Here is a 14,312-nt window from a genome sequence, read left to right as displayed (position 1 = left end):
ATTATTACCAACTTGGAAATCTCCCGTCTCACAAGTCTAAATAAGCAGGCAACTCTCTTGCTACCAAGTAACACCAACACACTCCCATCCTCGTCAAACAAATGCAGCCCTATGCAGCCAAGCCAGATCATTCACATCAATCACCATCCAGACGCATTGTTACAATTCCTGCATGTGTTGATCCCCTCCCCAGTGTTAGTTGCAGACATCCTTCAGTCCAAGACTAACGGCTTCGGCCCTCCGCGCGGGCTTCGGCTTCAAAACTCCACACATGCACTTGTATTTGCATCCCACATACGAGTAAGTACCATCATGTCAAAGATCTCAGCAAACAAACAATCATTCACCAACCATGTTTGGCTCGCCGTTGGTTCGATGGCAAAAGGATTGCGAGTGGTCCTGGCAGCCCATTTCCATCAATCATATGTTCTGCTCTACCGGATTTGGTTTCTTTCGGCCCCAGCGTGGGACCAACATGCCTGACGCCGGACATTGCGCGGCGCCCCGGCGTCTTTCCCGAATAGGGCTCGCCGGACAAGACAAAGGATCCTCACGAAAGAAAAAGAAGAAAAAAAGTCGAATAGCTTCGATGGATTGCCATGTTGCGAGCAACGGCATTAGTACCCGTAAACTCACATATAAGATGTTCAAGAAGTCTCGCAGTCTTGCGTCTCATCATCACAAAAGGTTCATTTCTGCTTTGCCCGTCATGCCTCTCACAGTCCGCCCAGCCGCCGAGTCAGACCTGCCTCGCTCCATCGCCATCGAAAAGCGAGCCTATGGCCCCAACAAGTCGTCGCCCGTCTTCTTCCCCGGCGGAGGGCTGAAGCTCGAGGACCGCATCGCCGTCATGACGACGCGCATCAGGGAGGAGCCCGCGTCCCAGTGCATCAAGGTCGTCGACACCGAGCTCGAGGACAAGGGCGACGAGGCCATGATTGCCTTCGCCTTGTGGTTCATCTGGTCCGGCGATCTGAGGCCAAGCTTCCCCCAGCGCAAGTGGGGGGCCGGCACCAACCTGGAGGCGTGCGAGGCGTTTTTCGGCGAGATAGACCGGCAATGGTGGGCGAGGTTTGAGGGAAAGCCTCATCTTTGTAAGTGTTGGAAGCTGTACAACGTATATAAGACAACCATCAGCTCACCCCGACCCTGGCCAGATCTCAAGCTTCTTCACACCGATCCCGACCACCAGAAACGGGGCGCCGGCGGCCAGTGTCTCAAGTGGGGGACCGCAGAGGCCGACAGGCTCGGGCTCGTGTCGTATCTCGAGGCGTCGGAGGAGGGACGGCCGCTGTATGAAAAGTACGGCTTCAAGGAGGTGGACAGGGTTGTCGTGGACCTGACGAAATGGGGCGGCACGGAGCCTGCCACTGCGTATTTGATGCTTCGCCAGCCGGTGCTGAACTAGATATTTTTTGGGGGTTTTTAATTGGTGTTAATTTACTAGTCATGGGTGGCATGATTTATGACATCTTGAGTTTTGGTTGTTTATTTCATTGAGTTGTTATTTTGATTGGGGAGTGAATCGACACTCGCCCAGTCATCTGCCACTTATTAGAGATCAATGCACCTTCAACACCACGCATCAACAGTCACCGCCATTATGAGTAACGGCACAATAACGATAAAGTTCATTTCCCCAGCTTGAATCCCTACTTCATCCTCTCAACATCGTGAATGCGCCACACCGACGCCAAAACAGCCGTGACTGCACGCAACCGAAGCTTTTCTCTCGCCGATGAGTCAGTGAGGCTGAATCTGGGGAAGTCACAGAGCCACAGCAAGCGCATCTATCCAATAAAAGTCAATCCATGAAAGTTCCAATGAATAAACTCAAGAGATGCAAAGTATAAGCAATAAACAATCCGGGGGATAAATAAAGGGCCTTTTACCTTGTTCAGCACTCTCTCATCTCTCAACCACTCTCAACGTCAAGCACAAGCACAACTCAGCAAAAATGGCACAATCATCAAAACAAACTCGTCCTCTCTACTTCTGGAGAGAAACAGATCCCAAAACAGGCTGGCTCTCACAATGGTACTTTTGCCCCTTCAAAGACGACAAAAACCCAGCCATTGTCTACGAAACCGCCGAACAGTAAGCACCATCATCCTCTTCTCATCAGACAAATCGCCAACAGGAACGCATCAGCTACATGATGTATCAAAAAGCAATCCTCTTCAGCGACCACCCCTCCGCAACCAACATCCTCAAACGCGGCCTCCACCCCCGCAAAATCAAAGCCCTCGGCCGTAAAGTCAACAACTTCTCCGAGGAAACATGGAACGCACACCGCGAAGCCATCGTGCGACGCGGCAACTACCTAAAATTCACAAATGCTGTAACAGAAGAAGGTTTTTACCTCGGCGCAACGGGCAATGTTCCGCTTGTTGGGGGGTCTTTGAAGGAGACGCTGCTGGCGACGGGGGAGAGGGAGCTCGTGGAGGCGAGCCCGTTTGATGCTGTTTGGGGGGTTGGCTTCAAGGAGGCGGATGCGGATGGGAGTAGGGAGTATTGGGGGTTGAATTTGCTGGGTAGGGCGTTGATGGATGTGAGGGATGTGCTGAGACAAGAGAAGCAGGAGAATCGTGGTTGAATGTGAAAAGATGAGCAGACTCATCATCCATTTGAGCGACACGACGACTTTCACTTTAAGCTTATCAAGACTACATGTAGATTGAATTACCAAAGATACAGGCAGATTCGAATAGGAAGAGCCATATTTCCAATGCCTTGAATCGCCTTTTTTTTGTCCATTTGATGATTATGTCTATATGTCTATATCCCAACCTCTCGCCCAACCCTCCCCTCCTCATATCATCATCGTACATGTCGAAGCGCCTTCTCTCGGCGCCGTTAATAGAGCGGTGTTTTCATCCTGGCATGTTGTTCCCATGCCCCCAAATCCCTTTCCCCCCCCCCCCCCCCCAATATTTTTTTGTCTCGTTTGTCCCTTGGATAAACATCTTCCACATGCTTTAATGACATAATATACATAATTAACACAGATCAACAAGGCTCATCGCCGAGGATCACTCCCATGCTCCCAGACGCCGTGAATCATACAAGAAACAAGTACAAGTTATGCTTTCTTTTCTTCTTTTCATCTCCTCTTAGACCCAATCTCTTCCACTCTTCTGCATCTCAATCAGACGCCAGCCCCTGGTCTCTGGGTTGTTGACATCCTCCGGAACCCTGGTGATGCCAATGGCATATGTAACTTGCTGCACCTTGTCCTCCATACCGGCAGCCAGCTCGTTGGTCTTGGCATTGCGGTAGACGTGGACCTCCTGGGTTCGGCAGGTGATGATGAAGACGGGAATCTCGCCGGGATCCAGCATGCGGGCCTTGAGGATGTCGACGTTTCTGATATCCAGGATGCGGCCGTCAGACTTCATGCCTGCCTGGAGGTATTGCTTCGTCAGAGCCTCGTAGACCGAGAACTGGGCGGCCGAGAGCCACTGCTTCAGCACCTCTGTGTCTCCCTTGACGTAGGCGTCCAGCACCTCGGGGAGAATGTACTCGCGCAGCTCCTGCAGGAAGGGCTCGCTCTGGAAGAGCGGGTCCATCTGCCGGAACTTCTTGATGACCATGGCCGTCTCGTTCTCGGCAAAGAAGCCGCCAATCGTGTCGGTGATGCTTCGGGCCGTCGAGATGAGGGGGTTTTCCGACTCCTCGTATTTGCCCTTCATGCTGAAGACGCCCTGCACAAACTTGTTGCTGTCGCGGAAGTCTCTCCAGGCCTCCTTCCAAGCCGCATCCTTGTGCAGAGTGACATTGGTGCCGGCGCTGATGACACGGTGGTTAGAAACTTGGTTCTAGTCATGGCGGTTGGATGATGGTATATAGACTTACTTGGGATCCTCCTGAAGGACTTCGTCTCCGCCACGTTCTTTTGCAATCTGCTCTCTTCTCCGCTTACGCTCCTCCTTCTCGACCCAACCACCGTACCTAGAAGAGCTGCCATCATCAATGACATTCTTGACGTTCTTGTAGGCTTCGGTGTCTCGGATGGGCTTTGTGGCCTTGTCCACGGCATCGCCGGTGACGTTGGCGGCCTTTCGCACGCCCTTCATGACGGATGTGTCCCAGGTCCACGCCGCGCCCTTTCCAATGGCCGTGGCGGTGGTCTTTGCGACTTTGGACGTGGTTTCTGAAATGGCGCCGGTGGATTTCTCGTAGGCCTCTCGAGCCCGTCGAACTGATTCGCTCTCGGCAAACTGGTTTGCGGACGCAGCAATTTGCTTGGTCGACTCGTTCCACTCCTGGGACTTTTGAAGCTCAGTGTTCATCGTCTCCATGAACACCTGCCAGGGAGTCTTGTCGCCATGCGGCGGGGGCGGGGGGGGATCCTCCTTCTTTTCCTTGCCCTCTTCCTTGCCGTCCTCCTTGGCTTCCTCCTTGCCATCGGCCTTTTCTTCGGAATCCTTGGTCGGTTCTTCCTCAAGCTTGGCCTTTGGCTCAGCAGCCTTTGCCTCGGCCTTTGGCTTCTCCTCTTGGCGTCTCCGGCCGCTTACATGCAAGAGCCGGGATTGTGAGGCAACTGAAGGAATTCGCAGTTCGGCGGGCACAAAGCTGGATCTCAACGGCATCGACAGCGCAGCGGGAAGCGCCGCACGCTCGAGGCTCGCGGCATTTCGGACGGGCTTCTGCGCAAGCTGAGAAACTAACCGAGCGTATGCGGCGGGACATCGGCCATAGGCGGGGGCAAAACGAACAGATGCCCTCGAGAGAGCATTTTCCGAATTGGCAGCGCTGCGGGCGAGGGAGTTCATTTTTCTGAGCAAGAAAAATCACAAGCAAAAAAAAAAAAAAAGAAAAGAAAAGAAAAAAAGTTCTGCAAGTGGCTGCAGCACTTGGACAGAGCGGCGGGGAGGAGGATGGAAATGCGGGAGGATTTGGCTCATGTGGATTGGAAATTTTGGTTTCGCGATGTCGGCTGGCGGCGGAATGGCAGGCGGACAGCCGGGTGAATGCCGGCACAATCCCACTTTGCCGCCACCACGGCCGCGGCCATTCCGATAGCGTGGGAAAATATTCAAGATGTGATGTTTGGGCTGATTTGATTTGACGACAAGTTCCATTCGCAGCGCAGACAGCATGAGCTCATCATTGAGGAGCTGCTTTGCAGCCCGGCCTCTGGCTCGCATCTCGCAGGCGGTCGCATCGCGGAACGGCATCCAGAGCGTCCGATGTCTCTCCCAGACAAGCGCACGATGGGAGGATTCAAAAGATGCAAAGCCAGAACCACCCAAGGCGGTGCCTCCAAAGCCTCGAACCGAGTCGCTCCTCGACAGCATCTACAGCATTACTCAGGCGCCAAACAGCCGGTCCGCGCAGTCCAACCCCATGGGAAGCCTCTCCCAAAGCATGGTCTTCCAGGCCCTCAGCAAGTCCAACATCGACACCAGCGTCCTGTCAGGCGGTCCCTCGCAGTCGGCGCAGAAGAAGGAGGATGAGCTGGAGCCATTCCATTTCCACGTCTACTCGCACAAGCACAACACTCACATTACATGCACAAAGCCCAACCGGGAACCCATCATCTCCATGTCATGCGGCAACATTGGCTTCAGGAAATCACGGCGGGGCACCTTCGACTCGGCCTACTCGTTGACAAAATACGTTTTGGAGCGATTGATTCACACGGGATGGCCAATGAAGATCCAGCGCCTCGAGCTGGTTCTGCGAGGGTTCGGCCAGGGCAGAGAGGCTGCCGTCAAGGTGCTGATGAGCCCGGAAGGCAAGGTGCTGCGGGACAAGATTGTGCGGGTTGCGGATTCCACAAGGATCAAGTTTGCAGGAACAAGGAGCGAGAAGCCAAGACGCTTGTAGATGCTCGGTTGCATCAGCTACATGATGGCATGCTGCCGAATGTACCATATCTTGTACAAAGTATACCAAAGAAAAATGAACAAAGAAAAAAACAAAAGATAGAAACGAACCACCCAAACTAGCCTGCAGTCGCAAACCGTGACGACATCAAACTCATGACATGAAACTCCTGACCCTCATGAAATATAATGGTATCGTTCCGACCCAATAGCCTGCAAATGTTAGGAAAACGAAGGGAAAGGCCCGAGCCATAAACGCCAATCTGATCTGCCCACCAACACAACAAAAAAAGAAAGGAAGAAAAGATACAACAACAAAGATAATTGCGTCCTGAACACGGCCGTTATCACGGCCGAATAGCCCTCTCTGCGGCTGGAAGCTGCCTGCCTGATGTGTCCCGGAGGATCTGCTTCCCCTTGCCGTTTCCACCTCTGCGGCGCTCGTCGTCGCTGTTCCACTCGTTGTCACGTTGCGAGAGAAGATGCGGCCTCTGCTGCCCCAGCATGCGCGACCCCTCATCCGCATGCTCGTCGTCGTCCTCATCATCGACAAGCTCGCCGTCTGCACTTATGTACTCTGGAGGCTCGATCCAATCCCTGGGCACGACGCAAGGCAGTGCGACTCCAATGCTCGCGGCTCGATTCAGCCACCCGGGGCCCGCATCTCCCGTCAGCTTCTTGCACAAATATGACGTAAAATGGTTGCAGTTTTTTGTGAGCAGGTTGTACGAAGTCCCGAGGAACTCTTCCGAGGCGTCTCGCAGGGCAGCGTCGATTTCCTCCGACGTGGCCAGCGTGAAGCCGTGCAGAATCTCGCACTTGAAGGTGCCGCCCGGGGGTTCGGTCTTGGGCTTTGTCCAGTACACTCCGGTGACTCCGCGCCTATCGTGGCCGCCATACGCGTATTCTCGACCGTTGATGACCACTCCCGAGTGAAGCAGAGATGCCCCTATCGTCCACAAGGCGGAGGCGACTCTTCCGGGCTATTCAAGTAGAGCATGCGTTAGCAATCGGATCGGAGCACTTGATGGCTCACTGAGGAGCAAAGCCGTTGCACAACGAAGAGCTGTGGCGAAAAGCCCAGTGTTGGGGGGTGTAGGTGGGCTTGCCGGTAAAAGGTCATAGACGTGGATCTTGATCTCCGTCTTTTGCAGCGACAGCGTCGATCTATGTCTGCTGGTGCGCTGGCCGGAGTGGTGATGCTGTTGCGAAGGCATTGCGACTGCGGTTGCGGTTGCGGTTGCGATTGCGATTGCGACGCGGAGATGGAAATGGAGGATGGAGGATGGAGTTGGAGATGGAGTTGGAGATGGTAGTCTGTCTCTGGCGTGTAAGTCGTGAAACAATGCGGGGATCCGGGGTTTAAGATACAAGATAAAGAAGTGCAGAAACAAAGAACAGTGGCGAGAACAAGAGCAGCACGTAAGAATGAAGAACGGCGTAAGTAGTTCAAACCTCGGCTTGTTGATGTCGAGGTGAGATTGAACAGTTGAGATGGGATGGATTGATGGATGTGCTTACGTCGGCTTCCCAGAGCCGAAGATGCCTGTAAAGAAGAACCCTGAACTCAACACTACAGGCCCCGGGGCGGCCAATCGTGCCCGGCTCAATAGCTCTTGAATAGCGAGTAACGCAGCCCAGCGCCTCTCAGCTGCATCTTCCGGCAGCGCCGCCAATGCCGAACAGCTCCAGCTGTGGATTCCGTCTGTCTGCCCTATGACGCATGCCCTGACTAAGACCCGGGAAAATCTAGCGCCGAGCCCGACCTGAGCTTCAGCTAAAGCCCGGTCAATGTGGGGTCGATGCTCAAATTTATTCTCACCATCTCCCCTCCTCTCCAAGGAAAAAAAAAATAAAAAATAAAAAAGAAGGCAAAAAAGGGCCAGCTTCCATCTGCGCCCCGTTGCTCTTCCAGCGTCCGAGATTCTCTCCAGTCGGTCGTTCCAGGCTTGCAATAGCCCGACGGCCACATTGGCGCCCTCCGTCACGTCCTCAGCCTCGTTTTTGGCTTCTCTTCTCTTCGTTTCTCCATCGCGCGCAGCAAGGTCTGCAGCCCGTGGACCGTTTCCGCCCTCTCGACTGCTTGTCCCCTTCATCCCCTCCCGTCACTACGCAAAATCAAGAAAGATGCCTCCCAAGAAGGCCCCCGTCGAGGAGAAGATTCCTCTGGGAAGGCCCGGCAACAACTTGAAGAGTGGCATTGTGAGCAATTACTCTCTGGCCCAGCCCTAGCGGCTGCCTGCCTGCCCCTCCTCTGCTATGCGAGTGCTTCAGATTTCCTAACACGTCGTCCGCGCTCCAGGTCGGCCTCGCCAACGTCGGCAAATCTACCCTCTTCCAGGCCATCACAAAGTGCAACCTTGGCAACCCAGCTGTATGAAGCCCCCCGCCCGTCTTTCTTCATCCGGGGTGCTGACAGCCTGAAGAACTTTCCCTATGCCACCATTGATCCCGAAGAAGCTCGTGTCATCGTCCCTGATGAGCGGTTCGACTGGCTCGTTGAGAAATACAAGCCCAAGTCCGTCGTCCCCGCCAACTTGACCGTCTATGATATTGCCGGTCTCACTCGCGGGTCTTCTACCGGAGCTGGTCTTGGAAACGCTTTCCTTTCCCACATCCGCGCCGTCGATGCCATCTTCCAGGTCGTCCGATGCTTCGACGATGCTGAGATTATTCACGTCGAGGGTGACGTCAACCCGACCCGTGATCTGGACATTATCAGCGAGGAGCTGAGACTCAAGGATATTGAGTTTGTCGAGAAGGCTCTCGAGAACCAGAAGAAGAAGACTCGTATGGGTGGCCAGAGTCTTGAGCTGAAGAAGGCTAAGATTGAACAGGAGATGATTGAGAAGATCCTAAAGTGGCTTCAGGACGGCAACGAAGTCCGCAAGGGTGTCTGGAGTCCCAAGGAGGTAAGCAAACTCGTTTTTCTTTCTTTTTCGCGTTCAATTCCCGCAATTTCCCTGATGACAAAGGGCCTTGACGGCCTGACCAATATAAACCCAGCTCTTCGAATGTCCATGACATACTGAGAAGAAAAATATTCTGAACCCATTGCTTTACAACTCTGTCGCGTTTACTTTAGCTTCTACTGCGGTAGCCATGAGACTGACAATTTCAATCAGATTGAGGTCATCAACCCTCTGTTGCTGTTGACGGCTAAGCCTGTCGTCTACCTTGTCAACTTGTCTGAGAAGGACTATGTCAGAAAGAAGAACAAGTACCTGCCCTCAGTTGCCGAGTGGATCAAGAAGCACGCCGAGGGCGACCCCATCATCCCCATCTCCGTCTCATACGAGGAGCGCCTGACCCGCTTCGAGACTGAGGAGGAGGCCAAGGAGGAGCAGAAGAAGGTTGGCGCCGAGTCCGCCCTGCCCAAGCTGATTGTTCAGATGCGCAAGGCTCTGCAGCTGGGCAGCTTCTTCACGACCGGCCCCGACGAGGTCCGCCAGTGGACTATCCGCAACGGCACCAAGGCTCCCCAGGCTGCCGGTGTCATCCACACCGACTTTGAGAAGACGTTTATCCAGGCCGTTGTCTACAACTACACCGCCATCAAGGAGCTCGGTGACGAAGCCGAGGTCAGGGCCAAGGGCAAGATTATGACCAAGGGCAAGGATTACGTCGTCGAGGATGGTGACATTATCCTCTTCAAGGCCGGTGCTGCCAAGGGTTAAAGAGCGTCTCTACCGAGGAGCGTGTAGTGATTTCTTCCTTGTCCTTGGTTAGGAAAATGAAAAAAAAAGTAAAATACCACTGCCTAAATCGTCATGCTGTGCTTTGCTCTCTTGTGATACCTTGACCTATGGCCCGTGAGTTGTGGACTTGATTGAATTGTATGACGGTTTACCCGTAGCTCTGTATCATCATATTCACCAAAGGTCATCTGATTGGATTTCTTTTAACTATTTCGTCGTAAAGTAATGACTATGCCAGTTACTCTAGCTATACCCACACCATTCATCTTCATTCAATCATTCATTCACTCATCCACACAGTAGTTCAAATCACGAGAGAAACCACGTTGTGCCAGGAACAACAAACTCATCTGGTATTGAATTATAGGAAAAATCTTCAAAGAGTGTCTGATTAAGTAGGTAGCTATCTACATATAGTATATTGGGTCATTTCATTCGTAAAACCAAGAAAACCAAGATAACCACAAGAGAAAAAGACAAGAGAAGAGAGAGAAAAGATTACGGAAATTTACTAACATCGGCCTTTTCGCTCTGGAGGATGCAACCGGGGCGCAGAGTACGGAACCAGCCGCATAAACATCTCTGCAGAACCCCCATCACAAGCCACCGTACTTGACACCCCTCTTGCCCATCTCTTTCCTCCCGACGGGATCCTCAGGCCACACCCAGCCACGACTCCGCTTGGCCTCGCGCTTCTCGGCCAGCTGGGGCTTGGGAATCCAGTTGTCGCGAGCCTTGGCTTTGCGCCGGGTGCCGTCGGCAGGGGCGCCAATCTCGGCCTTCCAGTGGGCGTGGCCGGCGGGCGTGTGGTCGCTGGCGAGTCGGCAGAGACCCCAGAGAGCGAGACAGGCAGTCAGGGGAACGCTGTCCGAGTCTAGGTCGGCATCGGAAGCAGCGGTGTTGAGCTGGACGGAGGTGATTTCCAAGTCGCCGAAGAAGGGGGTTGACTCGGTGCCTGCGCGAACAAGGACAAGCTCAATCTCGGTGAGGATGAAGCCGTAGCGGCAGCCATGCTCGCGCATCGCGTAGTGCAGGGCGGCAAGGCCTCGCAGGTAGTCAACACGCTTGATGTTACCCTCAGCGCGCATACCTGTGTTGAAGCGATCAAAGCTGCGGACCAGGCCAACCACTCTCGCCGTGGGCTTGCCGCCGAAGATGGCGGCAGCGGTAGAAGACTCGCCCATGGCGTTGGCAACGAAGATGAGGTCGTTGACACCTGATGCCGTCTTGGCTGGGACAGAGAGCTGCAGAGGGCGGTTGGAAGAGATGGCCAGCGCAGAGTTGAGCTTGGGGAGGTAGTACGAGGCGTAGATGCTGTGCAGGGCAGCCTCAGTCTCGGGGTGACGAGATGAGAAGGCGGGCGTCTGAAGGAGAGGAGCAGGCACAGGGGAGTGGAGCAGAGCAGATGCGCCTGGGAGAGACAGGATGGCCGAGGCATTGAAGCTTGACCATGAAGAGACGCTGCGAACATCCCACCAAAAGTGCTTGATGGAAGGATCTCGAAGAGGAAAAGAGATGGTGCGAACCAGAGACGCAGCAGGGTTGGAACATGTCAGGTGCTCCATGAGAGTGGTGGACGGCGCTGGCTCAGGAGTAGCAGCAGTGGCCAGACTCAAGGGTGATGGAGCACGGGGGAGGTAGGATGGAAACATGTAGTCCGACTGCTGCGAGGCCGTGGTGGCGGCAGGCACAAAGGGCATCTGGCGATAGGTGGGATAGCCATACTTGTCGATGGTGGCAGCGTCAATGTTGAGACTTGACCGGCGAGACGGCGGCAGGCTGTCGTGGGCGAAGCTTGCAGGCGAAGCAAGGAGCGACGAAGGGAAAGCCGTGGGCTCATCATGCGTCTGCGGGGGAGGCGTAGCAAAAGGTGAGATGTGAGCAAAGGCCATGTTGGCGACGGTCTCTGGGTTGGTGTAGCTTCGGGAGTGGCTTGTGCGGAAAGGCTTGGAAGCCGGGGGAGGCGGGGTGGACTGCTGATGGGCAAGCCTTGATCTTGCTGAACGAATGGAGCTGGAGCAAGAGTGCGATGGGCGAGCCATGTGAGGCTGGCTGATATCCTGATCCTGGGAGCGAATCTTGGGCAGCAGAAGAGGGCCATGCTGGCGGACGGGCGGGCTCGCGCGAGGAGGAGTGGTGAAGCGCGAGCACACCGAGTCCGCTATTGAGTCTACCGCGGAGGCGGCGGCGGAGGCTGAAGAGACTGTTGAGTAGATGGATGAGGCCTTGGATACAGATCGAGCGTGGCGGCTGTGAGAGTTGTATGGCAGCTGCAGGAGGCTTGATGGGTAATGGTCGAGGCTGTAGGCTTCCATGAGAGGCATGCTCTCCATGGGAGGGGTTGTAGGATCTTCCAGTGAGGGCGTGGGAGAGGGGAATGTGAAGTCGAAGGCGACGTCGGCTACCAGACTGTGATGTGACATGTGTAAGCACAAAGATGCACAAGAGGATCTCATAACAATGTAGGGTGTAACTCACGCTGACATGATGGCGGTTGTGGTGGTGTTGTGAAGGTGAAAATGAAGAAAAAGTAATTAAGTAGCCGTATCAAGGCGATGAAGGAGACCGGCTCCAAGGCGTGGACAGGATTTTCTTGTTTGTGGGAATGGTGTATATAAAACGAAATCTCCAAGTGTTTGGAGTATGGTCGGCCAGCGAGCAGGGATGTGGTCTAAGCGAATATGCGACGTTGGTTTGACAAGAAAGAAAACAGAGATGCAAGCACAAATCAAGAGAGGAAAGGAGAAGATATTATGGAGAGGAATGGACTGAGGCGAGAGAACGATTGGAAACCAAGGGACGAGGCCGTCTTCTTGTACTTGGTGCAGGCGTTGGGGGTTTGAAGGGTCCGACGATGGTCGCCAGGCCACGGCCGTCGCTGGGGGGCGTGAGCGATGGCAAGCGGCCGAGGGCGTGTACGAGGAGTGGAGCAGCCCAACTGGCAGCACGACGACAGGCCTCGAGTGGCATCGCATCGAAATGTTTGCTAGCACCACCCTCTCTCTGGGTGTCCGTCCTTGGCCATGGCCCATCCATGTCGCAGCAGCCGTGTCTGCGTCTGTGCCGCGAGAGTCGCCAGCGGCTCGTGGATCAGCGAGGCGGCGGCTTAGCTTTGCCCTTTGCCCACACCCTCGAACACCATCCGCGCCTGTCTGCCCACTTTGGCCTGTCTTGGGCACGATATAGTATCATGATGGCATGAAACGCGACCCGACGTGTACTCGTACGGGGGCCGGACGCGCAACAAGAACGCTGCCAGACCAGCATCATCCTCGATCTGTCGTGTTGTACAAGGAGCTAGTATTCCTAGCAGCACCGTAAGGCGTCGGTCAGTCGAATATGTTGGGGCTGGCTATGTTTGTTAGCGACGATGCTCACCACGCCCATGCCCATGTCACGCCCATGCAATGCGGCCCAGAGCTTGGGATCCGGGTTCGTTGCCGCCCCCGCCCCAAGTCAAGTCAAGTCCTAGATATTCTCGCTCTGCTCTGGCTCTGCTCTTCCCTCACCTTGAAAAGAAACGACGTTGCAACCAGGATCTGCCCCCAGCCCTGCTGGCCGTTGGCCGTCCATGCAGAATTGCCGGCAGACGAGGCCACGGCATTGCGGCTTCTAAGTGGATGGAAGGCCACCCTGGACGCTTCTTTTCCTGGACCGACCTTTACTTCAGGTGGGGGGTTGTGGAGCCCCCTCTCTTCGCACCAGAATGAAAAGAAAAGAAAAAACCCGGGCGCTGTAAATAACTTGACACCCGCCTAAACCAGACGAAAATACAGCGTAGGGCTCAGAAGGCTCTAGCGGGTGTCGGGGGGCTTAGCGGGTTGCTGCAGGCGCCGACCCGGTGAGTGGCCAGCAGCTGCCCATGACTCATTTTAGCTCCAGTTCAATGTTCCATGGATGCTCAATTGGAGCGTCTTTTTTTCCTGTGTGTGTGTGCGGTCGACCGTGTTTTTTTTTTTTTTTCAAAGAGATCGGATGTTGGTTCGTTGTTGGACGCGCGCGAGATGGGCGATCGCGCGGATCTGGTTGGATCTTGGCATTTGCAGAAATCGCGAGATTCTCTTTCAACCACCTTCTTTTACAGACTCTCGTTGTTCTTTGTGCGTGTCTTTGATAGCTTTGTCAGTCTTTGTCCGTACTGTTTACGATAGAGGCCAGAGGCATCAATTCAGTTCGTATCGCGTTTCTGCTGCCGCGCCAAGCAAAGAGGCTCCTCCACTCACACGGGGGCTCTTTTGTCTTTTTCGGACCCCAGAAAATGGATCAGACATGATGCTCGAGAGTATTACAGAGTGCGAGTACAGATGCCTTGTTCCGTACCAACACACTATCATCTAATGTACCATGTGCTGCCTACCTATCCATAATGCAAGGTAGCAGATAACACCACCGTTGCCGCAGTACTGAATCAAAATCCACAGTCGAGTCGTAATAATAGAAATAATTAGACGCAGCCGCCTTGTCCCAGCCCGGCTCGTACCGAGAAAGAAAAAACCTGCTCTTCTCTTCCGCTCTATTTTTGCTTATGTACTTGAAATTGGGCGCACGGCAGACAAAGAGCCATGCTCTTCCGGGCGCTTAGAGCGGGGGGTGGCCCCAAAGCCGCCGGGCGCTTAAAGCCCAGCAGCAGCTGGAGCTCTCACAGTAACAATCCATCTCATCTCATCTGCCCTGGTCTTGTCTTACACGCAGCTGCAGTAATCAACATAAAGACGTGCAACCTGGAAGAACTCCCGTCCCAGCCCGTGATCCGAGCGTCCTGTCGCACCACCGACCGATCGGA

General features: G+C 54.3%; 7 protein-coding genes across 7 annotated transcripts; 4 read left to right on the top strand and 3 right to left on the bottom strand.

Moving 5' to 3' along the window:
- Nucleotides 1-352: 352 nt before the first annotated feature.
- On the top strand, nt 353-1,408 carry Triagg1_3287 (uncharacterized protein; the record flags this gene model as incomplete). Its single annotated transcript, XM_062897562.1, has 1 exon — nt 353-1,408. The coding sequence occupies one exon, from the start codon at nt 353-355 to the stop codon at nt 1,406-1,408; it is 1,056 nt and encodes a 351-aa protein (XP_062757811.1).
- Nucleotides 1,409-1,957: 549 nt separating this feature from the next.
- On the top strand, nt 1,958-2,596 carry Triagg1_3286 (uncharacterized protein; the record flags this gene model as incomplete). Its single annotated transcript, XM_062897561.1, has 2 exons — nt 1,958-2,097; nt 2,152-2,596. 2 exons carry the CDS (start codon nt 1,958-1,960, stop codon nt 2,594-2,596), a joined length of 585 nt encoding a protein of 194 aa, XP_062757810.1.
- Nucleotides 2,597-3,113: 517 nt separating this feature from the next.
- Triagg1_3285 (uncharacterized protein) lies at nt 3,114-4,775 on the bottom strand (the record flags this gene model as incomplete). The annotated part of the gene is made up of 2 exons (XM_062897560.1): nt 3,114-3,789; nt 3,856-4,775. 2 exons carry the CDS (start codon nt 4,773-4,775, stop codon nt 3,114-3,116), a joined length of 1,596 nt encoding a protein of 531 aa, XP_062757809.1.
- Nucleotides 4,776-5,100: 325 nt separating this feature from the next.
- On the top strand, nt 5,101-5,832 carry Triagg1_3284 (uncharacterized protein; the record flags this gene model as incomplete). Its single annotated transcript, XM_062897559.1, has 1 exon — nt 5,101-5,832. The coding sequence occupies one exon, from the start codon at nt 5,101-5,103 to the stop codon at nt 5,830-5,832; it is 732 nt and encodes a 243-aa protein (XP_062757808.1).
- Nucleotides 5,833-6,178: 346 nt separating this feature from the next.
- Nucleotides 6,179-7,048, bottom strand: Triagg1_3283 (uncharacterized protein; the record flags this gene model as incomplete). Its single annotated transcript, XM_062897558.1, has 3 exons — nt 6,179-6,814; nt 6,868-6,897; nt 6,959-7,048. The coding sequence occupies 3 exons, from the start codon at nt 7,046-7,048 to the stop codon at nt 6,179-6,181; spliced, it is 756 nt and encodes a 251-aa protein (XP_062757807.1).
- Nucleotides 7,049-7,958: 910 nt separating this feature from the next.
- Triagg1_3282 (uncharacterized protein) lies at nt 7,959-9,508 on the top strand (the record flags this gene model as incomplete). The annotated part of the gene is made up of 4 exons (XM_062897557.1): nt 7,959-8,033; nt 8,134-8,205; nt 8,258-8,743; nt 8,957-9,508. The coding sequence occupies 4 exons, from the start codon at nt 7,959-7,961 to the stop codon at nt 9,506-9,508; spliced, it is 1,185 nt and encodes a 394-aa protein (XP_062757806.1).
- A 617-nt stretch (nt 9,509-10,125) lies between these two features.
- Triagg1_3281 (uncharacterized protein) lies at nt 10,126-12,015 on the bottom strand (the record flags this gene model as incomplete). Its single annotated transcript, XM_062897556.1, has 2 exons — nt 10,126-11,938; nt 12,008-12,015. The coding sequence occupies 2 exons, from the start codon at nt 12,013-12,015 to the stop codon at nt 10,126-10,128; spliced, it is 1,821 nt and encodes a 606-aa protein (XP_062757805.1).
- Between the last annotated feature and the right edge of the window lie 2,297 nt (nt 12,016-14,312).

The sequence above is a fragment of the Trichoderma aggressivum genome (assembly GCF_033847375.1).
Source record: "Trichoderma aggressivum f. europaeum strain CBS 100526 chromosome Unknown scaffold_009, whole genome shotgun sequence".
Taxonomy (NCBI): domain Eukaryota; kingdom Fungi; phylum Ascomycota; class Sordariomycetes; order Hypocreales; family Hypocreaceae; genus Trichoderma; species Trichoderma aggressivum.
Note: the sequence above shows the minus strand (reverse complement) of the source record. Positions and strands in the feature narration are given on the sequence as shown.